The sequence below is a fragment of the Opisthocomus hoazin genome, chromosome 16 (assembly GCF_030867145.1).
Source record: "Opisthocomus hoazin isolate bOpiHoa1 chromosome 16, bOpiHoa1.hap1, whole genome shotgun sequence".
Lineage (NCBI taxonomy): Eukaryota > Metazoa > Chordata > Aves > Opisthocomiformes > Opisthocomidae > Opisthocomus > Opisthocomus hoazin.
Window position 1 is genome coordinate 17,344,426 of NC_134429.1, and position 27,847 is coordinate 17,372,272.

General features: G+C 45.0%; 1 protein-coding gene across 2 annotated transcripts in view; it reads right to left on the reverse strand.

Annotated features, from left to right (window-relative positions):
* Nucleotides 1-800: 800 nt before the first annotated feature.
* SPSB1 (splA/ryanodine receptor domain and SOCS box containing 1) overlaps nucleotides 801-27,847 on the reverse strand; it is a 39,200-nt gene continuing 12,153 nt past the window's right edge. For both annotated transcript variants that reach the window (XM_075437488.1, XM_075437487.1), the window contains exons 2-3: nucleotides 6,591-7,419; nucleotides 801-2,945 (exon numbers count right to left, since the gene is read on the reverse strand). In XM_075437488.1, the coding sequence (XP_075293603.1) occupies nucleotides 2,818-2,945; nucleotides 6,591-7,284 (822 nt within the window). In that variant the 5' untranslated portion in view covers nucleotides 7,285-7,419 and the 3' untranslated portion in view covers nucleotides 801-2,817. The remainder of the gene's footprint in view (nucleotides 2,946-6,590; nucleotides 7,420-27,847) is intronic.

The following is a 27,847-nucleotide window of genomic DNA, read 5'->3' on the forward strand; positions in this document are numbered from 1 at the left end:
AGTGGGTAGAGAGTGAAAAGTAATTACTAAAAAGTAATACCAAGTGACTTGAGCTACATCAAGTTTATGACCTGAAGAACTTACCCAGAACACCCCGAAATCAGCCATTTTTCAAGCACACATGATACAGAAACAACTCTCCCAACATTCAGTTTAACCTGCCACCACATCTTCTGTAATTAACTGTGCTGTTCTACTGGCTGGGGATCCCCTTCGCCCTCACCATTTTCTTTTGCTTTCTTCTATCCACCATCTCCCTTCCTAAGAAAAAGGACAGTCAGGTATCAATGTAAAATAGTAGGTTAGTGACTTGTTTTCATATGAGCTGCTTTCCTGGAAAAAGAGAAAGTTTGTTTGCTGTAATCTAGTAGTGAAATTTGCAAGCCTGCACAGTGCATCAAGTTTGGCAAGATAACCAATCTACTTGAGACTATTTGAAGAAAAAGGAGTATGATGTAGTAAGTCAGTTGTAAACCAAGTTAAATTAGGAAACCAAGGCTGCTGTCCCATCACAGATTTTATTCAACTCCATCTGGAGTAGCCACTTTTAGGCACTGGTGGCAGCTGTACAAAATCTCAAGTTTCCACACTCTGCCAGCCTGTACCAATTGCTGCAGCTTGCCCTCCACGCATGCAGGCCTTTTAGATGCCAGCTTTAAATAGTTATTCTTCCAAGCAGAGACAAGGCCACCACAGCCTTTGCTTTACCTGTCTGGGCTGGCTTCTTGGGCATAAGCTCACCATTCGTGTAGAAACTAAAGAACACTGATCATTTCATGCAAATAAAAACCAGCATCATGTAATATTTAATAAAGTTTATTAGGTTACTGAGTATTATCTACAGTCATAAAATATAGTCAGAATTTAAAACTGTACAAAGCAGTGTACTGGTGAAGTGAGAAGAGATGGAAAAAGGAGCACAAAGAACATTAGAAGTAGGGAGAACACAGCTGCTTCCCTGCAGTTCTGGAAGACACTGGTTCAAGTTGAAGGCAACCAAGTAGGGCTCCACACATTGAATTTTCTTGTGTCCCACCCTGTAACAGAAACTAGTACAAACCCCTACATTAAAAAAAATCATATAATATTAGATTAAAAAAGGGGCACATCACACCCCACCCAGTCTTGGCACCAATTCTGTGCTTTAAAAAATATACTATGCAAGTAGTTTACTTTAAAGAAGGTACCCTACAGCAGCTGTTTAAAACATGTTCTTATACATACACCACAAATATATATATTAACATTTTCAACAACTAAACTCATTTGTACCTACACAGAACTGAAAGGATAACTCAAGAGCAAAAAACCAACCACACAAACATTTTTCAAGACAAAGAAATGTGCAAAATAACCCCAGAAAGGCAGCATAGTAACCTGTGGATAGGTCAAGAGAGCAGCTCCTGCTAGTAAAGGAGTGTCATCCTCTTTACTTGGCTACTGAGGTGATAATCTATTTGGGATGTGCTGATTTTGCCTGAATTGTTTGTCCTGTTTATTGCAGTTCTCTCCTGCCCAACCCCTTGCCCCCCCCCAAGCTCTGGAGAGGTTCAGTGGCTTCTTGCTGTACCTGAAGACACCCCACCCCCCTCCCCCCACTGGCCTCTGTTCAAGTCTTACAAGTTACATTCCACAGAAATCACCTTCTGGATTTCTCATCTGCTGATGGTTCCTCTGCAGCCACACTGCTACCACCTTCTCTGGGACAACTTCCCACCCCCAAGCAAGAGAGAACTATTCCTGCTGCATAGTTAAGTGGAGATTATGCCGACAGTCTATGATGGAACAAAGCCTGGTTTGGATGACTTTAAGCAGCTTATCTAAGAAGAGAATTCCCTGGCAGAGCCATTAGAGAAACACACTAGTGCATTTCTCTAAAGCCTTAACATGGAGCAGGCTATAACAGAAAGCAGACCTAAGGTGGCAGGACCTATAGCTGTGTAACAAATCTCAGCTCATAGAGTCTGTCTCACCCTACTGCAGGAGAAGTTTCTCCCTTTCCTGTCCCCACATCAGCAAGGAACCCCTAATCCCACACTAAAACCTGCAGTTTTGAGTCAAGAAGGGGTCAGGTAAAGACATGGTATGACTGCTTAATCAACTGAGTCAAACCCACTGAGAAAAGGCAGAACAGAGAATGGAGCAGGAGAACTGAGAAAGCAGTAGTGATAAACAAGAAAGCAGGATTCACTGTCTATGAGATAACATTACAACGTGGTGAGAAGTCCTGGCAGAGACATCAGCAACATAACCACCTTCTCCAAATTAAGAAGTGTCCTGGTGGAAGGTTTCTCGGTTTTGGTGTTTCAGGGTTTGGGAGTGGGGTGTTTTTTTTTTGGTTTTTAAAAACTCAGCAATTAATTCTTCTTGGTATTCCAGGCTCTTCCCAACTCTGCTGGCCACCCCCTGCCTTTCCATTCTTTGGACCTGGTCTTGACATTTCTACTCCTAATGCCTTCCCTTCCCACAAATTATGTTCTTCCCTTTATCTGGTACAGAAAAACCACTCACTCCTAGGCTCTACAACCCACACAACGCAGTACAGCCTTTTCTCAGAAGGAGCAGGGAAGCACAGAGCTTCTATAAATGTTCTTTTCGTAAGTGTGCTGGGGAAGTGACTTCTAAAGGACAACAAACTCCGTTGTGAAACAAGGATTACTTGCCAATATGGGCACATGGAGACTTAAACAGTGGCAGGAATACTTTGGCCAAGGAGTTCCAACAGTAGCGATGACATGAGGGTGGAGACCCCTTTGCCCAGTGGGTCAGCTCCAGTATTTTGCCTTGGTTCCAACTCTTTATCCTTGAGCATGATGGTCATTGGTAGAGTAGGTAACTCTTGAGGGAGGCTGGCAGTGGCAGTGTAGGGATCTCATTCAGTCTTTCCTTGCCCAGAGCAAGCCTCACAGCTCGCCGACACAAGTCCATCAAAGGCAGTGGTTCAGCTGGGAAGAGAGACCCAAGACATTAACATCAACATCCCAACCCAGAAGTGATACGTGCATTTTGCTAGCTCTAAAAATCCCCCAGAAAACATGGAGCAAGAAAAGTGAATACCTGGCATGTTTGTAGGACTCAAGCCATACAGCATTCACATACCTGCAACTTCAGCTCCTCAAAACACATAGACAGATCATGATGTTTCTGAGAGGTTATTTAAGCCATGCATGTGTACGAACAACAAAAATACTAGAATCCCCTGATGGAAGTTCCTCCTCTGCAATACCACTCATACAAGTCAGAACACATCTTCTACCTCATGCCTTTTATTGCAGTAACCAAAAACCATTTTAAGAGATTCACTGAAGAGACTGCAGCAGTTTGATAGCATCATATGTTATGGGTACCCAGAAAGTACCATGATTTGTTTCTTATATAGTAGGATATAAGACCTGTCAACCCCTTCATTTGTACTACCTGCTTCCCACGAAAAACAAAACCATCAGTAAAAGCTTCATATCATTACTTGTGGTATTTTCCACTAGAGGATTCCCTCCTGTATCATAAACCTGGGAAAGGTACAGGCCTTCGGCTATCGTTTCTGCATCCTGTACTCAAACATTGAACAAGATAATACTAGTTTTTCAGGAACGGATTACATGGCCCTTTGATGCTGAAAAGTCACTCACAACATACAGGGGACTAAGGTCAAAGCCAGAGTTAACACATCATAGCTGCACAGGAGGAAGACAGATTAGTTTCTCACAGCTTCTGTTGCTAGATCTGTCAGAGCTCACCTTTACACAGTTCGCTCCTCAAGCCTAACGGGTTTCTCCTCCCCCAGCAGAGGGCTAAGACAAAGGCATTCCCAGTTAAGCAGATAACTGGACATCCTTCGAATAGCCTAAGGGCTCAGCATGCACCATTAGAAACCTTCCTTTACAGACATCTTGTGCTGAACACACCTAAAAAACATCCACAGGAATGAAAACGTTTGGCTGAAGCTGCAGTTTTCAGGAACTTTGACAGATGCAAACAGCTCTAGCTTCCACCACTACAAGCCAAATTAATCTGACTTCATACAGCTGTTATAAACAGCTGAGAGACAGGAAAAGCTTAAGTTTTTCTGAGCATGGGCACATTACTGCATTTTTTTACCCAGAATTCATGCCATCAGTAAGGTGGATACAAGTCCCTTCCTTCCAGGTTCAAAGATAACAGTGAACACTGAAAAGCTCGAACAGAAGAGTTGTCAGTAGCCTCTGATCAGGGCACCCCTGATTCTACTTCGGAAAAAGTAAAGTCATACTGCTCCATGTATAAAACACTTCCAATGAAAAGCAGAGAAAGCTAATTTTAATCTAATTTTTGGCAAGAAGTCTGTGAGATGGAGAGTTTGTTAGCTGAGAAGAGACTTGGTAACAAAGTCAGGAAACGCATGCTTGAATTGATCTGCCGCCTCCTCAAGCTTGCAGCCAGCGCTGAACTAATGCCCTGTTTCTCCCCTCTCCTTCCCTGCCATGGATCACAAACTATTACCTGCTCCAGGGGAAGCTGCAGTGGAATGTTTTTCCTAGCAGTTCTCCAAAGTTCCCCCAGTGCTTCAAGCATCAATTATTCCTGAGGACTGACACATCTATATGCACACCTCGTTTGCACTGACAGCAGGGTGGAGAGCAAACAGATCTGTCAGGCAGCACTGTTGCTTCCCAAGCCCCACCATCTCTCATACACACGCTGTGCCCCAAGTGAAAGCACAGCTGCACGCAGCCCAAGCTACTGCTGGTCTTGCCTGCTCAGGACCTCCTGCAGGATCCATCCTGCCTCTTCTGCAGGGAGAGGTCTATGCAACCAGACTACACCTCTCAGCTCTGGCTGGGATGCTGCCAGAGAAGCCTCTTACAGGCAGCACTCCTCTGGCACTTCCCAATGTTGCTTATTCTTAAACCACTGGGGTACGAATCTGCTGCACTCAAAGTCTGTCCCAATTCCTCCTGCTCTTATGGAGATAGCTGGGACAGAGGTATTGTCCAGCCAGCATCCCAGATGACAAGGGGCCCTGACCTTCAAAACCTACAGACATTAACATAACATACATTCCTGTTTAATTGCCTTAAAAGGAGAGGATCTTCTTCCTGCAGAGGCTAAGAACAAGAACTTTGTCCTCATCCAGTCTGCACTGATAACCCAGTCTGACAGGAGACCTCGACACTAAAAGAGAAAGCTCACACATATCTGACCTTCTTCCATTCACAAGCACTACAATCGCTGGACACTGTTGCTATTGAATGCTCAGAAGTGGTTTAGAGCCAGACACCTTCTTTCTATCTGTGCCAAAATAGCGTCCTGTCATTCCTGGCCTTGTGCCCACCATTCACTCCTATGCTGAGAGCACATTACAACCAAATCCAATACTAGAGGTGGCTGTTTCCTTGCTAAGTGTAGTTCTGTGCCAACAACTCCACAGACTTGCTGGCTTTGAGGAGAGCTGCAGATTTTGGCTTTGACCCTTCAGAAAAACCTGGTTACTAGAGCTGCTGCTATTCTGTAAGGTGCTGTGGCAGAATGAGCTAGGCTTCTTTCTTTTGGTGATAAACTGCTCTGCAAGAGCTCTCTGTTTGGTCTCACTGAGTCAAAGTGTATTTCTCAAAGCACTTGTGGATTTTGCTATCCCTTCACAAGCTTTCCTGGTTATTCTGACAGCTCAGGTTTACTGATGCCCAGTGTCAGCTTTGTTGTACACCTCATGTCACCAGTGCCAGGGGGTTGCCATTACCAGCCCTGCATTAGAACATGTTCTAAGCATAAATACAAGAGCCCAGTATGCTACAGCCTTTGGGCAGACACTGTTCTGGAATGCAGGGGAAACACTACTCTTTTCATATCCATGCTGCCAAATTTATTTCACTAACAACATAAATCCAGATTTTAGTCCACTTCCTTCACCTCTCTCCTCCACCCTACCCAGAGGACTGAGTCACAGTCTGGCCTAATGGGAACTTCTGACTATGAGAGATAACAGACTTTTGCACATTCGGACAGCCAAATTTATTACTAAGCTTAGCTAGAGATTGATGTCCCTGTTAGCAAAAGGCCTGGCATGCAAGCTGGGCTGGCTACAATGTCCAGCCTCACACTAGAAGTGAAGCAACAGAGAAGGGAGCTACTTTTTTCAAGATGAGACATTCCCATTTCCTTAGACAGGGACAGATGTTCCCACTCTTGCCTGGGAGGGATTTTAAAAGTCCCTTCAAGGAAGGTGATTGTCCCTCAGACTGTTTCCTGTACAGATACACTGGGATTACATTGCCAATAATGCAACTGTCAGAAGGACTTTCCTGCTGATACTTTGGTAGCAATACAGAAAGGTTTTTCATCTCTAGATAAACAACTGGCATCACCTTCTCCCACCATATTACCTTGCCAAAGCCTGCTTGTTCCCTACAGTGCCTTAGTAACAGTACATGTGTACAGCCAAACTTTTTGAATTGGCCATTAAGGATTCAGAGCTGTATCCAGCAATCCTACTGCTGACATGAAACCTTCATCTCTAGCAAAATGAAACCCCTCCCCAGGATGGTCTAGTAAGCCTGCACTTAAGTAGCACACAGATCTGTGCTGCTAGAACAAATACAGGGAGTTATACTCACGGTCAAGTCCATTCAAGTAGCGCATCCGTATTTCACAGTGTCCCCACACTGCACTTACGACTGGATATAGCTTTTTCCCTTTGAGTCCCCGAAACGCAACACCCATGTATTGCCCATCTACAATGAAGCTCAGTGTCCCATCATCCATGTCTAGAACCACCAGGAATGAGTCCGGCACAATGAAAGTTTCATCTGGTTCTAAGAAGGCAGGATAGGTTTTACTTGGTTGGTTCTTGCCATCATGGTACAGTCTGTTGCGCCCAAGGTCCCACCCCCACGATTCATGGTTATTTCCCACCAGCGTTGTGTACCCCACTGAATGCAAAGGGGCATCTGCTGTTGCCACCCCGACCACAGCATGCGTGCCTCGCTGCCTCATTGCCCAGGTGATCTGCCACACATGCAGTCCTCGTGTATATCCCACTTTGCCTCTGATGGCATCTGTACTCTGAGCCACCGGATGCCGGTGAAATATGAGTTTGTCATCCTCTTTCACAAATACATTCAGCGAGCGATCATCATTGTTCCATGAATGCAGTAACTGGACTTCATATGATACCGGAGGCATGTCCAGTAGCAGGTCCAGACGCGTGGGTTTGCTGTAATCGAGTCCTTGGAGTTCCTGTTTCAATGGCCTGTATACAGGGTCCCTCATATCCACAGTCTTTATCCCACCTGTGACCTTCTGACCCATTGTGTGTTCCGATTTCGCCTATTTATAGGCTCCCAAGGCAAGCTCATCGATCTATCCGGCCGCTCCTGCTGTCATTCAGCCCTACAGAAAAGGTTGCTAGGAGACCTTGTCAAGATGTGCGCTGGTCAGTATTGCCTAATGGAGGGAAAGAAAAACAAGAGACAAGTTAAACATTAGCACATACAGCCTTGTATGCAACATTTACAGATCACAGCTTTAATCCGTTTATCTTGACAACTTGTCCCTCCTTTCTACCAGGAAGGAAGGGTAATGCATGCTAATTATGCATCATGCCCTGCACAGCAGGGATAGCATATAGATCAAATAGATAAGTACGAAGTTTCTAATGTCCCCTTCAGAAAGACACTTGAATATCTGCTTCATTTACAGAAGGTATAGATTAAGCCACCAGAGTTGCTCATCTCTTTGCAGTGAATCCACTGCTCCTTATTACTGCATTACTAAACCTTAAGAGAGCACAACTGCATTTAGGCTGCTTCCAGCTAACCTTGGATTTACATCATGATCACCTTTATGTCATCCAGGCTGGAAAATTCAAGAGAAGAGTTCACTCAATGCCGAAGACTCAGAACCCAGTACACAGCAACGCTTGAGACTTACATTTTTCCTCCATCATCTTCAGTTAGTAGGAGGACTGAAAACAGTGTCTCATAAGCACAGATTTTAGCTGGCCTCCCAGCCCTAGTTCATACCACAAGGTCAGGCTGAGCAAGACATCCCAGTGAAGGCCCAGGCTGCCCACTGGTGTTCACTGCTCCAGCTCCTTCCAACCATCATGGAGAATTTCTTCTCCTGCCAAGCCCATCTCTATAGCTGCCCACAACGGAGCCAAAACACACAAGGCATTTAGCACTCAGAAAAAGAATCCAAACAGTTTCAGGCAATTTCTCAAAGACAGACCCGAGTTTACAATTGCTTTGTCTTTGGACCCTGTAGTAACACACTACAGCTGACTAGTGGTGAGGGATCGATTTATACAGGTGACTGCTCTGCAAAGCTTTAATTTGAGCTGTCACTAGCAGGAAAGAGTGGCATTACTGAATAAACTTCTCCCTCTGCTGCTCTAGAGAGGTTGGAACTAGCCTTCAGAATGCAAAACATTCGGCAGTATAGCTTCCATTACAGGGAAAGGAAAGCAGGCTGTGTTTCAGGGGGGATACGGTTGCGTTCTAGCTCAAAACCAGTACCACGGTTAGACTGGCAAGCAGAACAGGCACTACAAACAGGCCTACTACCTGCAGTGGTTTTCAAGAGTCCTAACTAGCTTGTTCATGGAACACACTAGATAAGCACTCTACATTCTCCTAGCTGGTACTCCAGTGCTTCCTTTGCAGTGCTCCCAGATCTGACAGACATGAGATGAGGACAAGCAAATTCCAGCCTTCCTGTTTTGGCTGACAGTTGTAAATGAAAGTTCTTGGGGAACCTCCAAGATGTACGCATCCCCTAGAGTAAAGGCTACATACCGCAAAGACACACACAAGTATTGCCTGCTGTTGTCATCCAGCCATAGTTTTATTCCCTCGGCACAAGCAGTTCCAAAAGAGAAATAAAGCACTGAACACAAACCATGTCCTCATAGGAGTGACCAAACAAGGTAGAAGCCAGGCAAAGAAAATGAAAGCTTCTCCATCTGGAGAGTTACAAACCTTCCACAGATCAGCTGGCAATGCAGCTAGCAGCCATTGATACGAGTTTAAGCAGCTAATTCTCTTCAACCCTGCTTAAGCTTTGTTAAGTACCCTGGAGGCCTGCAACTCCAAAACAGCAAACAAAATCTGCTGGGTCCAGCCTCAGAGGACACACGTTCCAGCAGCTGTTGGTACTGTTGGCCCCGCTGAATTACTACAGTCAAGAGAGCTGATAAACCTGCTCGATAGTCTGTCTCAAATGAGCAGCTTCAGTTGGGGCAGCTTCTCTTCTCCAAGAAGAAAAAATCCCCAGCTTCAGACGCAGAGTCCAGGGGGGAGGAGCAAGATCCTTCTCACAGTTTAGCAGTTTTCCTTCCAAATTTCAGAGAAACCTTTAAAAAGTTTAAGCCAGCTTGGCTAGAGATACCAGCTCGCTTCGCGTACCTGTCTTCCAGCACTGCATCCACCGAAGTGTCTCTGCTCTCACTCAGCAACGCAAGCAACCCTCTGTGAGACAGCTGCCAAACTGGGGGCAGCTATTAGGAGAATTAGAAGTGGGAGGGGAGTGAACTAGCTTTCTAAGAAAAAAAAGTGTTATTTTAACATTTCCTGAAGTGAGGCAATCCATACAGGGCTCCTGCCAGCTACAGTCACAACACTTACTCACAACCAAGGACCTCATCTGGCATAGAAAACAGAGCATGAATCAGATCTGGTTTAAAAACGAAGCCTTGCTGCTTATGTCCAGTAAGCTCAGCTAGAAGGTGGTAGGAAGGCTCATGTATGCTCTGGGTTAGGGATCAATTCACCAGCTTCCCTACAGGTTTTTACTACTAGTCTAGGGTATGCCATTGGAACAGCGAGCTCAAATCTTGTAGTTCTTAAATAAAGACAGACTACTTTTCCTTCCCTTCCCTCCTTTTCAAGTATGGAGAGGAAAATGCCTGAGGTTCTTTACAAGTCTCACCGTGATGCACATTAGTAGGCAGCAGTATAGCTATTTCAAGCTATTCAGGGACCTCAGATGTACAGCACTGACAGACAGAAGATGGTTCATTAAACAAGTGCTATTTAAATAAGGTCCAGTCACCTTATCAGCTGGTAAGATAACCGAGACATCCTGCAAGCTAAATAAGTACCATCCACAACATCAGAACAAATCCCGAGTTAAGGAAGCCAGCTGGTCAACAGCTGAAAATAACAGCAAAACCAGTTGAGGGATGGCACAGCCACTGGATGCCAGAGCATCGCTCTCCCCACCACAGTGTTCAGTTCTTCTGCTCCACAGCTCAGGTACTAGGCCACAGGCTCTCTTGCTCTTTAAGCCTAAGGAACAGCAATATCTCAAACCAAGGGATCCCAAGAACAAGCCAATACAGACATGAGCTGAGCTGCTGGTCTACAAGTTCAAGTACAGTGTTGTAACTGTCTTCTCAAGACTTCATCACTGCATCACAACAAATCCTACAAACCCACCTAGTAAGTTGCTTGATCTACTTTCTCACCTCAGCCCATGTGTTACATTCACATGGTTTAACAGCAGTCCCTCCCAGTCACCCCACTGTCCCTTCTGTAAGCCCACATGCCTGTGTGTACTCCAGTTCTGTTTTACACCTCAAAGCTCACACTAACTCTTTTATGAAGAGATTTGTGTGGTCACTCTAAGAAGTGTCTTCCCTGGGAAAGGCACATTGACTAGAAGCAATAATTATTAAAAATTTTCAGTCTCTCATTTGCTCAGGCTGGGATAAAGACCATCAGGCTGCAGAGACAGAACTGAATCCCGTGGTGTTCTACAGAAAGTACCAGAAGACCACCTGGCACTCCCAAGGCCCATGACATGCGGACAAAGCCTGTCAACAAGGCACTGGCTAAAGTACATTTGGAATTCTACACGAAAATCCAGCTGTTGGAACTTTGATTAGGATAAAGGAACAAAAACATTGGCAGGAGGAGGAGAGGCAGAGATTTCCTGAGAGCTGCACAGTATATGTGAGAACTGTGCATAGGAAGCAAGAACCAAAACACAGCAGACTGCCAGACTGCAGAAGTACTGGTCCAGACTGCTCTGAAGCACAAAATGCTTCAGAGAAGTAAGAGAATACAATTCTGTGCTCTTCATTAGCAAAACAATGCCTCGTTCATTATGACTTTTTGCCTTTTGCCAACATAAGCTTCATTATGTTTCCCTCAAGGCTGCTGCACTAGAAAGGGAATCACCACAGTGAGAGACAACAGGGACTTCTGAAGCCCATGGGACAGGATACCGTCTCACTGCCTGCTCCAAGGAGAAAGCAGCTTTTCCTGAACACAAGCACCACTCATCACTTGCACTACTTATGACTGTTTTCCCAGGCAGACTGTTAACACTAAACGAAGGACAATGGCTGGAATAAAGAAAGGGGGAAATACAGAAAAGAGATTGGAACAAAGGTGTCAATTAGAGTAAGAGCAGGTCTGATACTGAGTGCCACATGCCAAGCTTGAAGTGCAACAGGGCTCCTTATTAGGGCAAGGCAACAATTCCTGCTCAGAGCTGGCTCCACTGCTCCTGGCACTAGCCTGGTCTGGAACTGCAGAGTGGCACCTTGCCCTGCAGTCAGGAAGCATAATTAAGCCCTCATTTTTTTTTTAGAAGGAAAAGCCTCTTCATGCACAAGACAATACAGGCACTTTCCCTCAGCAGTGCTGATACAGAAAAGCTTTCCTTCTAAAATTAATGGATTAATGCCCTGGGCAGCTTGATAGGAGACACAGCCAGCCATAAATGAAAAGATATGCTAGAGAATTAGCTACTTCAAAACCTTTGAACTGTTACAGGTTTAAGCACAAATGTAAGCACTGAAAGTGCTTTTATCTGTCATATCAACAGCTCAGGCTTGCTGCAATGCTGATCTGCCTTATTAACATAAGCTCATCCCCATGATGCTCTGTTCTGCTCCCATGCTATTTTCAGATTTATTGTTAACCTTCTAGGCCTAAAAGCTTTGGAACGAAGTTGTAAGAGTGTCTCAAAAATGTTCACTGCTATTTTCAGTGAGAATTAGATCTCCCCTCAGTTTAGCTGTTCAGAGCAAGTAGGCAATTTGCCATACTAGAAAGATACACCAGGTTTCAAAACAACTGATTGCTGCAAATAGATCAAGGCAGGAGACAAAGATATGTCAGTGGAAGATGTTCAAGTCCCTGCTGCCGAATGGGGAGAACACAGCTCTTCAAATAAAAGAACGTGTAAAGGCAGAGCAAAGTTGGTGTCCAACAACTTCTGTTCAGGCTTTGACATGAACCAGGCAAAACAACTGCCTATCACAGACCTCTCCAGTCGAGACAGTCATCTTGATTTAGTTCACCCAAATGCTGTGAACAAGAGCAGAGCCATAGTCTGTGCCCATGGCCACATTCACCCCCCCTCAGCTCATAGGTTCAGGTTCACGGTGAACCTCAAAATGGAGCCAAGAACCCAACTACGCACATGCCATGGAGGTAGCAGTCTCAGCTATCTACAGGGGAATATTTTGACCCCCAGTATGAATTAAACAATTAAATCTCGATTTCAATTACTACCCTAGTATCCCCTGAAACCTAGAGGAACACCTTGCAAACACGAGGCTAAACAGTGTCCCTTAAACAATTCACACAGCTAGATTAAGAAAAAAAAAAAAGTCATCCACATCCAAAACAAGGCTCCTTATTGCTCCCAGACAATTTACCTCATTCCTACCTATGCTGGCATTCAAACCCATTTACCTCATCCGAACACACACTAGAAATGCAATCCAAGCTATCAATACAGTGAACTTAAGCCAAAGAACACTCACCCATGACGCCCTCATTGTTTTATCTGAGGCCAAAAGGGTGTTCCTCCCATGCAAGTTCTATCATACAGTGGGGGGTTATTTCAGGTAGCTACATCTCCAAGTGACACAGTAATTTTAACAGGCTGCTGTGCAGATTCTCAGCTCCATTTGGAAGCAACTTGCACAGCAGCAAGAGCCCTCAAAATCCCCATCCAACATCTGCACGCAAGGCAAAATCTTAGTGCTAATCTATTTAGGAGTCACTGTCACTGCTGGGTCCATTAACCAACCCAGCTCCTGAGCTGCCAAAGTGCTGCCAGAGCATCGACAGTTCACCACTAAAAAATTCAGACCATAAAGAGTTTTAGAAACATCCTCTGCAAAACAAGGGGAAGCAAAGAAAAAAGAAACTTACTGGAAGATACCTGCAGTTGTTTAAGCACCTGTGAGGCACTCAGCCACTGAAAACATCTGTTTGCTTTAAGCTGAATACTGACAAACCATTCTCCTTCAGTTACAAACTTCACCAGAAAGAAGGACCAGAAACACTTCAGTTACAAGGAGTTCAATAACATTAGTTCAGAAAACCCATGGCTGCTCATAGGTCCTCCCTTGCTTTGCAGCCCTACACCTCTAGGACACTTGTCTGGAACACCAATTACAAGAACACATGAAGGTTCTGAAACGCCTCAATTCCTGATCCATTTTTACTTTATTTCTTCAAGTCAGTTTACTGTGGCTCTATTTCCCCCCTATAATATTTATTGAGTGTACTTCTACAGATAAGAGGCCAGACCTTTAAACACCTAGCATACTCTGGGTGCTCTACAGGCAATGAATCATAGCTCTATCCTAAAGATTTACAGCCTGGAAAACATCTCAGGAGAAGGAAAGAAAAATATATATTCTGCACACAGTCATTTACCTGCTTGCAGCTTTGAAAAGCTGAACTAAAGGATCCCAGACAGTATTAATAAGTGAGAATACAAACACACTGTAGTTTTGCTCAGGTTTCCATGATTTTACTAGAAAAACATTTAGCAAACTTGGTCCATTTTCCTAGGCTGAACGTTCATCCCACAAAATTAACAAACAAAGGAGCTGCACTACTCCAACTTTGCTGACTAACCTGCTGGCAGCAGCTTACTTGGGCTCACCTTTCACATCCTTCAGATATGTGGACAACTAGCACGTCAGAAACTCCCTAAAGACCCTGCACAGTGCTAGCCCTTCAACTTGATCTCTAGAAGCTGCTTCAACACCAGAGGTTTTCCCCTTCCTCCCTTGGTGGTGCTGAGAGTAACAGGTCCCTTGATCACGTAGACCTTCTGTAAAACCAAGCTAAAAGCCAAGATGGATCAGCAATGCTACAAAACTTCCTAACTAGGGTGGAGAGAGCACTCACATGCCTTAATAGCATTCAAACTTTAGCCCCCAAAAACGAGGACACTCATTTTTCCCTGGTGTTAATTCTTAGCATCAAAATATACCCACCTTACTTGCACCGCGTATTTCTGCCTACTGTAGAAACTGGCCACAGGAAGGCTGTGACACCCCATCCACCACTGAAGCAATCCCTTCACCAGCATTCTGGCTTTGGCACACTTCCCACCCCATCAAATACCAATCAAACCTTGGGGAAAAAAAAGTGAGCTCACCTATGCTGTTGAAGAAGTCCTCCAGCGCTGCGTTAGCAGAGACCAAGTAGCTACAGAACAGACGACAGAACAACTGCACTAAGAACATGGTTAGAGCTAGTTTCGGAGTGTTGCAATCCCGCTCACATCAGGGCTGGGCAGGCAACCCTCACTGCCTAGCGTCAGTTCTGGCAGCACGGCCGGCCTCACTGCTGCTTGCTCAGTGCAGAGGAGGTTGCCACAGGGGCACCTTCCTCCGCCCCACCTACTGAGGAGCAGAAGCAGCTTGGCTCAGCAGGTTGAGCGGCTGGCAGGGCTGCGTGCCCTCCACAGAAAGTGAAACTGCAGTTACTCTGAGATCACCAGGGGTTGGGCAAGAGAGGATTAAGAAAGATGGCACGTGTCCCAGCAAAAAGGAAAGTCCTCCAGCCGAGTAAGAGGCCCCTGACAAGTAACTGCAGTCAAGATATGCCAGGGGTGGGAAGAACAAGGCACTTAGTATCTGGCAATGCTTGATTTACCTAGACTACAAAGTTAACAAGCTGCCTTGCTAAGCAAACATCCTCATTCATTTACTAAGCAGACACCAAGAGCTCTCTGCTCATCTGTACATGAGGCAGCTAGCACAAGCATGCCCACCCTGAGACATACCAGAAGAGGTTTCTGGCCAAGGAAGCCAAGAGCACGTCGTCATACAATGCTGCTAAGACCTGTCCTCTATGAACACAGCACTCCGACACTCTTCTCCTTGGCGTGATTCAGACAGTTTCTGCAGAGGTTTTTTAGGTATTTTTGCAATGTTGAAAGACAGTGCGATGAAAGCAGCATGCCCTCTTGCACCATGTATGGAGTGTCTGGATCTCCAAAGCAGAGCACTGAAGTTACTCAGAACAGCACATCTGAAAAAACTAAAGCCTAAAGTAATGACAACCACCAACCATCCTCAGCTAAGCCGCCTAGTAGAAACCAACCTAAGCAAGTTTCCACTGTCCACCTACCCAGCCAGTTCCTGTTAAGTGCAGTGCTGCATAATCTAGCAGAAAAATACTACTACACAACAGAAAAGAGGCAACTTCGCAAAGTATTTGTAATGATGCAAGCACCTCAAGACAAAAGGAGTTCCACAAGTTCCTGCCAGAGACCTTCTCTCCTGCTAAAGGCTAGTTAAAATGGCAATTTTGGTTGCATAGAAACAAAGGTATTTCTTTAAATGAAAAGAGTGAACTCAGGCTGGTTCTCCTCACAAAGCAGATTTAGTGGATGTTTCAGAAAGGTAGGTCATTAGACTCTTTACAGCTCTGTATAAGGTAGCTCCCCCATACTTTATGAATGCCAACTGCATGTTAAAGACCAGGCACAATGTTTCCTCAAGGCTCTTTAAAATAGCTTCTCAGAGGCAGATTCCAGCCATTCGCCTGCTCTGGCAGTGCCATCTTTGGTGAGCATCAAGTCTTAAAATGGTCAAATATTTGGAGCTAAGTTCTCCTTCTCACTCAACCCCTTACTTTAAGTGACAGACTCTTCCCTAATAAGCCTTCAGAAGCACAGTGGAACAGGTATTCTTCCACAGCCTCTCCCACTTATGACTAACACGTACTCACAGGCACAGCACTAAGATCAGCATGCCATACTGACAGAATGGCCCTGTCCACCGGCACAATCCAGGACCTCTCATCCGTCCTGCATGCCTAAGCATACTCTGTAGGGTATTGCAGAAAGGATTGTTTCATAACAGAGACGTTGGGCTGGAGTCTTTCCTTCCTTAAAGGAGCTATGGCAGTAAAGTATCTCATCAGAACCTCTGCTTCTTTGCCACCCTTGAGAAGCAGAGGAAGCCAGCCCGAGTGCTAGTAATCTGCATCCACAGAGAAGCTGGGATCAGCTTTTTAGAAGACTAGGTCACTGAAAGCCATTACGGTCTTGGCATGAGGCACTGTTAGTCTGTCTTCCTATGGTCAGTCTACTTCTACCAGTACTCTAAAGCAATTATTTTGTACCTCTTCCAAAACTACTTGGAGGATGCTTTGCCCTCAGAACACTGAGCATTAGAAAGCTATGTAGGGTGAACAATTACTACTGCTGGCTTTAGACCTCTGTACTACGAACAGCACAGTTCCTCCTTACCCCCTTGTCTGATGTGTCCATTTCCTTTCCACGCTTACTCATGGTCTGTGGCCTTTACAGAGCGAAAATTGTGTTCAAGTCAGGACAATGAGACTCTGGCTAGAAATAGTTTATTTATTAGAAGCGTAACAGACAGATGTTAAAAGCAGTGAAGCAATTTGCTCCGGTTTCCCAGCATGCGAGTTGCACAACAGAAATTTACTCCAAACACATATCCTTAACACTGCAGAACACTGCCACTTGGGCAAACAAGTGTCCATACTGCAGAGCAAGCAGCAATATAGGGCATAAGAAGGGTTGCTGAGTTGACCACAGGGCCTGAGAGAAGCCATGATAAAGTTAACACCGTTAGTAGGAGCTGACTGAACACGCCAGAAAGCCAGCGACTAAAGCTCTTCCCCCATAAGGCAGGATGGAGCCCCGAGTTTACCACCCTGCACTGAATTGACAGCTCTGCATCTTAGCCAAGCACAAGAAATTTAGCCAGAGTCCCCTCCCATGTGGCACATCTGAAGCACTGACCTTCCTTACACCTCTCCCCTTCGCTCCTCTCCAACTTCCTGCTGGTCTAGAACATTTGTTTGTAGCCAGCTGGTGAAGTGCTATTTTCCAGAAGCAACTTTCAACTCCGTATTCTACTAGCAAGTATTTACAGGCAGCTGTTATAAACCTAGCAGACTGGCTTGATGACCCTTGAGATCCAGGTAGAATTCAGCATCTGAATCCTGCTTGGTGCTACAAAACAGACTGTCATGTGCTCAGATGACAGCTCAGATCAGCCAGCTGCCTAACCACTGGCCTGTGGCTCTCAAGTTAGCAATACATACAAATGAATTGCAGACATCACTTGTTTTTCATGCAGAAGTTGTGGACAGGCTACAGTGGGGACATACTGGTGATGTAGATCAGACGTGCCAAGTTGAGCTTTGAGCCACAGATCTGCATTCCAGATAGATTCTTTTGGAGGAAATAGCAAAACAGCTGCGGTTTTGCAGTCAGGTCTGAGCTAAGACAGCACCGGTACACGGTGTTACAGGAGCAGGAAGATCCACACGATTCCCTTCTTCCTGTGAGACACTGTAGGGAGATGGGACAGCAGGGGCACAAAGCAACACAGCCACAGCAGACAGAGAGCCTGGAGAAAAACTAGTAAGTTGTTGCAATTACTACGCCCTTACGTACAGTGCTATTCCCACTCAAAGCGCTTTGTAGGCAGTCACCAGCGCAGCCGTCCTGGAGTGCAAGCTGCTTACAGCTGATGCTCTGGTTGGAGCAGCTTATGGGAGGCTGCAGCACCCCAGCTACAACATGTTCCACCAGCACAGCAAGTTCTCTGCGTGCTTCAGCATGCAGATACCCATGTTGAGAACACAGCAGCACCAGATTAAATGTCTTCCAGACCAGGCAAGACATACTTATTGTTTGTGGGTGGGTGGATGTCGTTCCCCCTTTGAACCATGCCTTAAAACCTAAATTGTGAAGTTACCAACAAAGGATGGTCCGAGTAGTGTCAGGAAAATGACCAGGAATGACAGAGGACTGCAGAGGTACCTGCCCCAACAACGTTCTCATTCAAAAGCCTTTCAAACCCAGTGACTAGGTTGATCAGCTAGTCAGCTTTTGTCGAAAGCTGATCTGGAAGTGGCAAGCAGCAGGGAAAGCGGGACAGTCTACCGTTTCCCTGTAGTTACTGGCTGGACCAGAGGATTATCATAAACCCAGGCCTTGTTCCAGTGCAAAGAAAACCACAGTCCAACAATAGTCTATTCGTTACTGCTTTCTCTTCCTCCAGACCTTCCTATCCCACTCCCTCACACTGCTGTACCAACAGAGCATCAGTGCAACCACACTGAAGACTGAATTGAGGAACTAATCCAGGATAATGTTGTTCCCCAAGCTGTTTCACTACCCTGTGCTAGAGATATTTGCCCCAGCTCACAAGGGGAGCAGAAGCAAGCAGGAATTACTTGGACAGCCACTGCCCTCCAGAAGCCATTCAATAGGTGGAGCAAACTGTTCAGCATCAGTGTTTGAAAAATAAAGTCAGCACCCAGCCAAGTTGCTATGCCTGCCTAATGTTTCTCCCTCCTTCCCTCCAGCACTGCAGCCATAACATCCCAGGATAGGCTGCACTTAGAAAGGCATTTCCTCCACAATTAAGCCACCATAAATTTTAACTAGTAGATGTTTATGTTCAGAGCTATTTGCATTAAAGAAGCCCACATAATCCATAATAAGTCACCCTCTTGCACAAGAACTCCCTGCTTTTAGTTATTTCTCCACTTACTAATTTGCAGCCTACACAGCCCACTGTCCATCCCTCATGTCCATTTAAGTATCTTGATTCATTAGCTTTGTCTGATAATCAGCAGATGGGGAAGGGAGCAGCAGGTGGAAAAAATGAAGCTTGATGTTTCTACCTCTGTCCAGAGTTTCCATTCCTGTACCAGAAGTTATTTTTGCTATGACTTCAAGACTGGCCAACAAAACAAGCCATCAGGACAAAGGTTTTGGTAACAAAGTGCTGCTTTCCCCTTGAAACAGTTAACAATGAGTCACTGCAGTTTCATGCTAGCAGCAGCTGCATTAAAAGAAATCCATGTTAAAGTTCTCAGTCACCCCTTCTGTCTCCTTCCTAGGTGACAACAGGCCAGAGCAAAGACGCTTTACAGCCACATCTTGTGCTATCCTCACCCAGTTCACAGGTCAACCTCCTATTTTAGCTGTCCTTTGCCTAGAAGCACTTTTTTAGAAAGCCTCTCTCGTACACTATGTGTTTGAAGGGGTGGCAGAAGCAACACGGTTGGGCTTGCCACTCATAGGCTTAAGAGTAAAACTATGGTATCCCAATTGCTGGAAGTGCTTGTTTAGCAGTCTTAGTTTTTTCCAGGATAGATGCTGTGCTGCTTTCAGTAGGCAGAATACAGCAATGCACAACACCTCTATAAACACACAGAGCCCGCCAAGAGTTGAAGGAAGTCACCTAGTACACACCAAGTACTAATACCTGCATGAGAACAGGAGCTGAGCCCCTACTGTATTAGGATCACATAGATTTGGGTATTATAGGCCTGATAAGCAGCATTTTCTTATATAGATGGCTTGAAAAAACGTAGTGTATGCAACAGATTGTGAGGATTTCAATCCCTGCTCCTAAAAGCAATACAGTATACTCTTGTCAGGAGACATGTAGAGTCCAATGGGATTCCTTCTCTCAGGAAAACCATTTGCAGTTTGAACTATTTTAATATTAAGGTTGCCCAGCTACTGCCTCCTCCTTCCTCTTTTCATTTAAAGATGTCACAAGCACTGCTAACAGTAAAGCAAAAATCCCCACGACCAAGCAGCTGCCAAGCACCAGATTACTCAGCCTGCTGCCCTCAAATAGGCTTATTGTGTCTGAAGCTTCAGTATGTGTATCTACATCAAATACGTTTATGCCAGAGGGGAAGTTGAGCAAGTGTCTGGTACCACTCATCAGCACTACAGGAAAAAAAACATTTGAAATGTGGGCCATGTACTAGAAACAAGTGATTCCTGGTCCATTACAACAGTGTGTCTCTGCTGCTTCCACGCAGAACATGAGATTCTTACAGCACCACAAACAGAATACTGTTCTCTGCAAAGGAGGGCAGAGCAGCCCATTCAGTCACAGCAAAATGAGGGCCTTCTGGTGCCGAACTGAAGTTATGTTCCATCCCTGCTTCATTGCCACTCAGCAGGGGAAGCTTCAGCACATCACTTCCTTGGATCTGCATTTCCCCCTTGAGATGCGCAGCAATACCACCACCAGCCTACCACGCAGGGTAGGAGAAAACACTGGCTGGACAAGTGGAAGGTCAATCAAAGTGTTGCACACTTGTCACCCTTGCAGCACAGGGAGGGAATTGGGGGAAAAGGTGCAGGTGAACAACACGAGCACAAAGGATGCCCCACAAACTGCTTGCTACCGAGGAGCAAATTCCAACACCCAGGACACTTGATACCCAACAGGACACTATTCCGTTCCTCCTCCCAAAAAGCTGCTTGTCCCTGACATTTAAGCAAGCAAAAGTTAGCTTCTTTCTCCTCCAGTTTTACAATTTATTTACATTTTCATCCTCAGCAACTCAGCTGGCATCCTTTTCCTCACATTCAACAATCATGCTCCACATGCAAGGTCATCCCTTCCATCCTCCCTTTTACAGTCTGTGTTTAGTCACCGTGTTGACTTCTACTGTCACAGCAACCCCACCACAATCACGAGGATAGATGCAGAAAGACTCCCATCCAACTATGCATGCTTGCTGCTGTTTTTCAGGGAGGAAATAAGAAAGCCCCTCAGGCAGGGCCTAACCAGTTTCCTGACTGAGTCTTTTCCACCTGACCAGATACTATAACAACCAAATGAGACATCAGAAAATTCTGGAGCTCAGTGCCGTTAAGGACCTCTACATAGCTACTGTGTCTTTCTGCATGTGACCAGCAACATAGCATAATCCAATCTACGCAGAAGTTTAAGCAGAAAACAGGGCAGAGAAGGATGCAGCATGCATAGCTTGTCCCCAAGTTCTTTCCTTCCACCAGCTCAAAAGCTGCTGCCAGCAGTCCCTTGCCACCAGCAGCCTGCCTCAGCCTGTACAGCGGGCTTCCCTCCACCTTTTCACCACCAGGTCAAGACAAAGTTATTTCTGCTCCTTCGACCTATCATAATAGTCACGTCCCTCTTTAGAGGGGGGCTGACATCAAACAAACAGTTCAGAAACTGTTGTTTTATAGCTTGTCTTATTGAACATCATGCTCTGAGCCTGGAATGTAGACAGCATGGCTGCTAAGGCCTTGGGCAGGATTGCTCAGGAAGAAAAACATCTGCCACAGCTACATTTGACCCATCTTAGTTATACCTTGCAAGTCAGATCTGTCATCCTGTGGATCTAAGGGATATGAACGTTTTTCCTACAATACTGAGCAGAAAGATAATCATACCCCACACCCCAAAGACCTTGTAATGACACAATTCAGGATGAACCTCCTTCCTATAAACCCAGAGAGGAGAGGGAAGATGCTTGGTCAGTGTACTGTCTGCTTTCTTAAAACTTAAGTCCTTCGCTGCTCCCCAGGAATGGATTCCTCAGCTGTCTCTCCTACCACATTCTCCCAGCATTGCAGAAGGGACAAATAACTAGCAAGAGCTAGCTCCACTGTCCAGCCCACAGCATTGCAACAAGTTTTCAAAGGATTCAGGGGCATAGCACTGTACCAAGTACCACCAATTGCCACAACAAAATAAACCCCTATATGATGTCTGCAGAAAACCTCCCGACATACGGATGGATGGGCTCAGAGGACAAAGATAAAGCAAGATTATGTGGCTGCTTTGAGATCCTAGAAACACTGGCATCCTTCCAAGGACAGCCTGCTCTGCAGGGAACAATACTATTGTCAAAGCAAAAGCACTTGCCACTACTGAGTATTCTGCAATACTGCAGGACAAGGGGTACTTGTGAAGTTAAATCAGAGTCAGATTTTGTTTTGCAGTTCACATTTGACATTGAGACAAGATTGGAAGAAAGCTTTATTTATACAAAAGTTTAATTAAAAAGTAAAGGAGTTTCAGTGGTGATGCTGAGACACGAAACAATTCAATTGTAGGACAGCAACTGGTTACAAGATTCTTAGGCAGGCTGGGAAACAAACAACAACCCCCCCCCGATTCTAGGCTGGCTATGCAGTCTTGTTGACTATCAACTAATAAAACAGCCTGCCCACTTCTAGAATTTAACTCTTCTGATAATATCACAGCAAGATGCCTATACAAGCTTATGTCATAGAATCATAGACTAACTCCATCTATGGAAAGGACCTCAGGAGGCCTCTAGTCCAACCTCCTCCTCAAAGCAGAGTCCAACCAGGTCACTCAGAACTTTATGCAGTTGCTTCTTGCAAACCTTCCAAAATAGAGACTGTACAACCTCTGGGCAACCTGTTCCAACGCTTGACAAGCCTCATGGTGCCAAAACCTCTCCTTATACTTAGGTTTCTGCATCTTCCTCCCTATTCAAGTCATTCCAGTTACTAAGTGTTAAACCTCAGGTCAAATAAATCTAAACAAGTGAATGTAGTTCAGCCTCTTGCAGTAGCTGTTAGTGCCTTCTTACTGGACAATGAATTACTCTAAGCAACATAAACAGGGCTTTTTGTCTTACTTTGCCACATGGAAAAACTCAGCACTCCGTTACAATGTTTACCCAGATCTCTTCATCCTGGGTTTGTTAAGTGTTGAAGTTACATCCTCACGTATAAACACCCAGTAGATCTTTCACAGCTTAAACTATAGATTCAGGTCTTTCCTGTCCTGAGGTCTGTGGAGATTGACTATGTCATCACTGAAGGTAAAAACCTCACAGGAGGAGACAGTTGAGTCATCAAGGAAGTTATTTTTTTTACACTGTTTAGGAAAGCATTCTGTTCGTTTAGCAAAAGGATGTTTTCAGAAGTCAACACCCCTGCACACGCATCCATCACACAGTCATGACAGGTTCTTTAAATCAAACTGAGGCTTCCTAAGCCGAAAACCTGTCAGATTCTTCAATGCCTCCAGCACCTGTCTAAATGAAAAAAAGCCTTCTGTGGTCTCCCTCACTAAGTCTAGTAGTTTCAGCAGAAACAGGCAGACAAAAAAACAAAACAAAAAAAAAACCAAAAAAAACCCAACATGGCCACCTTCAAAAAAATGCCTTTTACAACTCATCTCCAAAAGCATCTGGCTTCTACCATTTTCTAGGAGGTATTTCCCCTAACCCCTACTCTCAGATGAGATCTTGGACCCATAGCCTGCACATCAGATGCATCTCTGCTGCACTAGATATTTCTTGTAACATGCTAAATGATGACAGCAACATCTTTTCTTCCATGTCATGACCACCAGCCATGCCAGCCATGGTCTAAGTTTAGGAATTCTTAATTCCCCAAAGTCACCTGCTACATGAGCAATGCTGTGGCTCAGCCTTACCCACCAGCCGCCCTCCCTTTGAGCACAGGCACGTTTCAGCATCCCCCTTGGAAACAGTCCTCCCAATGCATGCAGCCAAGCTACATCACCCTTTCGGAAGCGCTGCACCTTACAGGAACGGGGCTCATCTTTTTAAGTGGGAAAGATGAAAGCCAGGAGCTGGATGTTCATACAAACCTCATGCTCAGTACAAGTCTTTGAAGGCAGGAAGGCTAGGGAGGGCAGGGAACAACAACAGTCTGGTCAGAGGATACAGATTGCTTCAATGCTACAATGAAGTGTCTGAAGACTTGTGTTCTCCTCAGCTCCCTCCCCCTGCTGTGCTCCACCTTGAGCTATGTGGCTGGCACTCTGATGACAGCATCAGCCATGTGCTGCAGCTTATAATTAGCTGCAAGGAAAACTGCTCATCAACATCGATGGCTGCACCTTCTTCCCCATGTACAGCTTCACCTCGAGAAGTTCAGCTTCATCTATATCTCCCACCCAAAAAACCCCACCAGTCACTGATGTTGCCAGGCAAGGAGGGATCTGCACGTTAACTCAGAGCAAGCAGGGTTCAGGAGCTTCCAACCCTCAGATTTGTTTCAAAGGAACACAGAATTACCTTCAAGATAAAAACAACAGTTTTATTATCAACATTAACTAGGTACTTGACTTTGAAATACAATTTCTTCCCCTGCATCAAAGGGCTGTTCATTTCAGTCCTGTAGCAAAAAAGTGGAAGAAATGAAAGCAGCATCTGCTTGGAAAAGATGAATGCAAGATAAAAGGTGTCTGAGACAGAAAGCTGGCAGCAGCCTTCTGTTTTCTATTCAAGTTTGATCTGGAAACAACGACCCTTAAAACATAACAAAAGCTGTGGAAAAACCCTTTCCAAATCCAACAACATAGCCGGAAGATGCAATTTCTCTTCTCCAATTGCTGCAACAGCCAGTTGATGTGAAGAGTCCAGACAAATCCAAACTTGCCATACCAGTGTAATCAAGCGCCTTGGCTTGCTCAAGTCCACAATATTCCCCCTTCAGCTTCCAATTCCCTCTTCCCCTCCAAGTCTCCACAGGGAAAGCAGTTTCCTAGGGATCACCCTCAGCAAAACAGAAGCAGAGTCACACCATGGCAGAACACCTCCAGAATGTTTGGGCATAAACAGCTTGCAATCCAGCCAAAGAAAGGAAAAAAGCATTGGCCTTTCTTGCCTGCCTAGTACGCTCTGTTCTTTGCAGAGAGTTGAGTCAGGATCATCCTGAGTTTCTTAGATAACACAAGTTTAGCTATGCTCAAGCCCAGGCCTGTAGCAGAGGCATGGAAGTTTGTCACAGAAGTGTCTCAAGGGCAGGTCAACTGTGCTCTGTTTTAAGGGCATTTACTAGCACTTCACGCATCAGGGCAAGAGATAGCTTTCTGTAGCTTTTACAGCACAGAAAACATTAGGAAGGGCAGCCTTGCTGTGGTCTTCCCCTGGAAACAAACCAAGCAGAATATATATTCTCCAATGCCACTCACACCAGCTATCCATGGAGTAGAATATATGCACCTTGCTCTTGTCTGCACTCCCCCCACCCCCTCACCCCTCTGAGACAAGTACCTCAAAATATCTTCACTAATCAGACTTACTAGCTTTACTGAGGGTCACCATGAATCTGCCATCCTGAGGTTTTGGGTGGGGAAGGACTACTTTCTGCCCTTTCCCTGTGATTTTAGCTTCATCTGCTAGAGCTTGGGGCAAGCATCCAGAGAGGACCAGAAAGCTAGCACAGAAGTACAAGGCACAAGTAGTTCACATGAAAACTAGCTATGAAACATGACTCAAATACAAGATTTGCAGAACCTAGATGTTTTGTTGATTACCATGCACACATACTGTTTTACCTCAGTCCAGGATTTCTGCAGTGGAAGCACGGATCCCCATCCTTCCACTGATTAGCAGTTACTATGGAAAGCTACTTCTAGATCTAACCTTTAAACTGTATGAAGCCATCAAGCAAAGAGAAGCCAACACAGTGCACTCTGCCTGACCTAACCCACTGCCAGTCTCTAGAAAGAGGTGTTCACCTCTTATTTCTGAGGCAGCTGCCAGAAGCTACGTAACTCCAACATTGGTTATATGAGCAAAAACGCAAAGAAAGAGCCAGATAAACATGCAACAGACTAGCGCCGAGACATTTGTCAACATTCAGCAAACCACTCCATCAGTACGCTTGGTAAGTTAAGCCCTCCGCATCCAGGAATACACACAAGCAACAAGCCATCTCACAGCAGCTCTCAGTAAAGTGCTGAACTAAGAGGATATTCCTGGCAGACAGATTACACAAGAGACAACTCACACTGCCAGCTTTACTGGAACATACACAGCAACTCCCCAAAGCAGAGCATTCTGGGATGATGCCTCACTAGATTTCTGACTTGTCATTAGCCAAAAAAGTTTAATGACATGGTTGGACTCTGTGTTTAAATATAATTGACCCGGGACATACCATAATTAGGAAGAGAGACATCGTACATCTCGACGAAGCCTACAGCTGGGCACAGTGTCAGCATGACGCAATGTTTTGCTTTCACCATTACCTGAAAGGGTCCTTGGAAATTGCTATGGCTGTTTGAAATGGGCAGGGTGACCAAAAGCTTCAGCTGGGTTCTTACATCATCCAGCAAAAGGCTTCACATAACATAGTACTATTTTAGAAAACCTTTTTAGCCTGACTGCTTTAAATTTTATCCCTATACAAGTGCAACTAGACAAATAAGGTCTGAAAGTGCAGAGCATGCCAAAATGAAAGGATTAATGCACATTATACAAACCATGGCCGCAGGAATACACATGCTGCCTTCGGAGGACATCTGCACTGTAGGGTAGCCAGATATCCAAGAGCAACTTTTTCCTGGAAATAACAGTTGTGGTAACACAGAACAAATGTTATTGCCAAAACACAGGACCAGGCCATGCACCTACAGCACTATTCACAGCTGCCTCACTACCAGTTAGCGTCCAGAGTGGCTGGTTCAAGGGGCAAGGAGTGGAATTGGTTCCTTAATCTTAGTGGGGCACATTCAAAAATACATTCGTAAGCAACAGTTTCACTAGCTTAAGCTCTATAAATGAAGTGGTATTTTAAGTGGCTTCCTCATCACCTCCTGTGTGCCAACATTAAGCTGCACCTCAGTTGTTTAGTTTGAGCAATGAAACCAATCTGTACAATTAGGTCCAACATTGCGAATTTACATAGTGGTAGTACCTCTTCGTTGGAAAAAAGTGAGCATGAAGTAACAGTTCACATCAGTTGGTTCAGCACATGTAACTAGAACTGGTTAGGAGACAGTCGTGCTCTGAACTACGCAGAGGGGATACATTGCTCAAGAGACAGGATATATCGGCTGAAGAGACAGATATGTGCAGGCTTTTTGATGGTAAACAGCTTTAAATGTCACCTTTTCAGATATCTAAAAGCACAGAAATTTTTACTCTGGGCCACGTTAGCATAATCATCCAGACTCACAAGATAAGGTCTTGCATGGAGCAGTCCATCTTTAGGCCCAGCCACAAGAACATTTCTCCCAAAGTATCCACTTCCAAAAACCCTCCCAGCTCAGCATCAACGGTTACACCAACAGGCATGATGCTGGAACATGGAAAGGCTGCCATTAGAGGTATCCATGACATCTTCAACATCAGTTTGAGGAATGAAAGTTTATGGAAAGGAAATGGAATCTCCTCCTTCAGCTATCAAGCATCTATCTCTCTTTTCAAGGCCGAGTACCATACCAGAGATCTCAGTTTAAGTTTTTATAGGGACACTTTTGGCAGTTCAGTCTCACAGCAGTCCAATACTGTAACTTTTGTAAAGAGCAGTAAAAAAATGTTAAACATTCTTCACCTGAAGAGATTCTGCCCACCAGTAAACTTAAGATATCAAAGTCATACCTAAAGCCTTGCTGCTCTTGTAACTTAGGTTCAAACAGTAAGTTTTCCAAGGTATTTTGCCCTCTGAAGAGTGAGGTAACTGAACACTTTTTGCAGCTGCTCCCCATAACTACATACGTCAGATTGGTCCTGCATACACAGAGTACACAGCCACACGTGATAATGATATTTAGTGCAGAAGTCCAGAAAGCCTTGCAAACCTGACTGGTGCAAAGGTTTTGATTAGGTACCCGCTAATACAGTCTACTGCAAAGATGGTAGCTACTAGCACATGATGCTCATAAGCAAGGTTCCATAACGCCCCAAGAAGCTTTGAAAATAGATTTCCTTTAAATTAGGTAGAAGCAGCCTCCTGCAGGGAAGGAAAGAGATGGCCACTGCTCAGTGTCCGAGGCCTATTTGAGAAGGGATGCTAAGACAGTTTTTATCCCTTCTGTTTT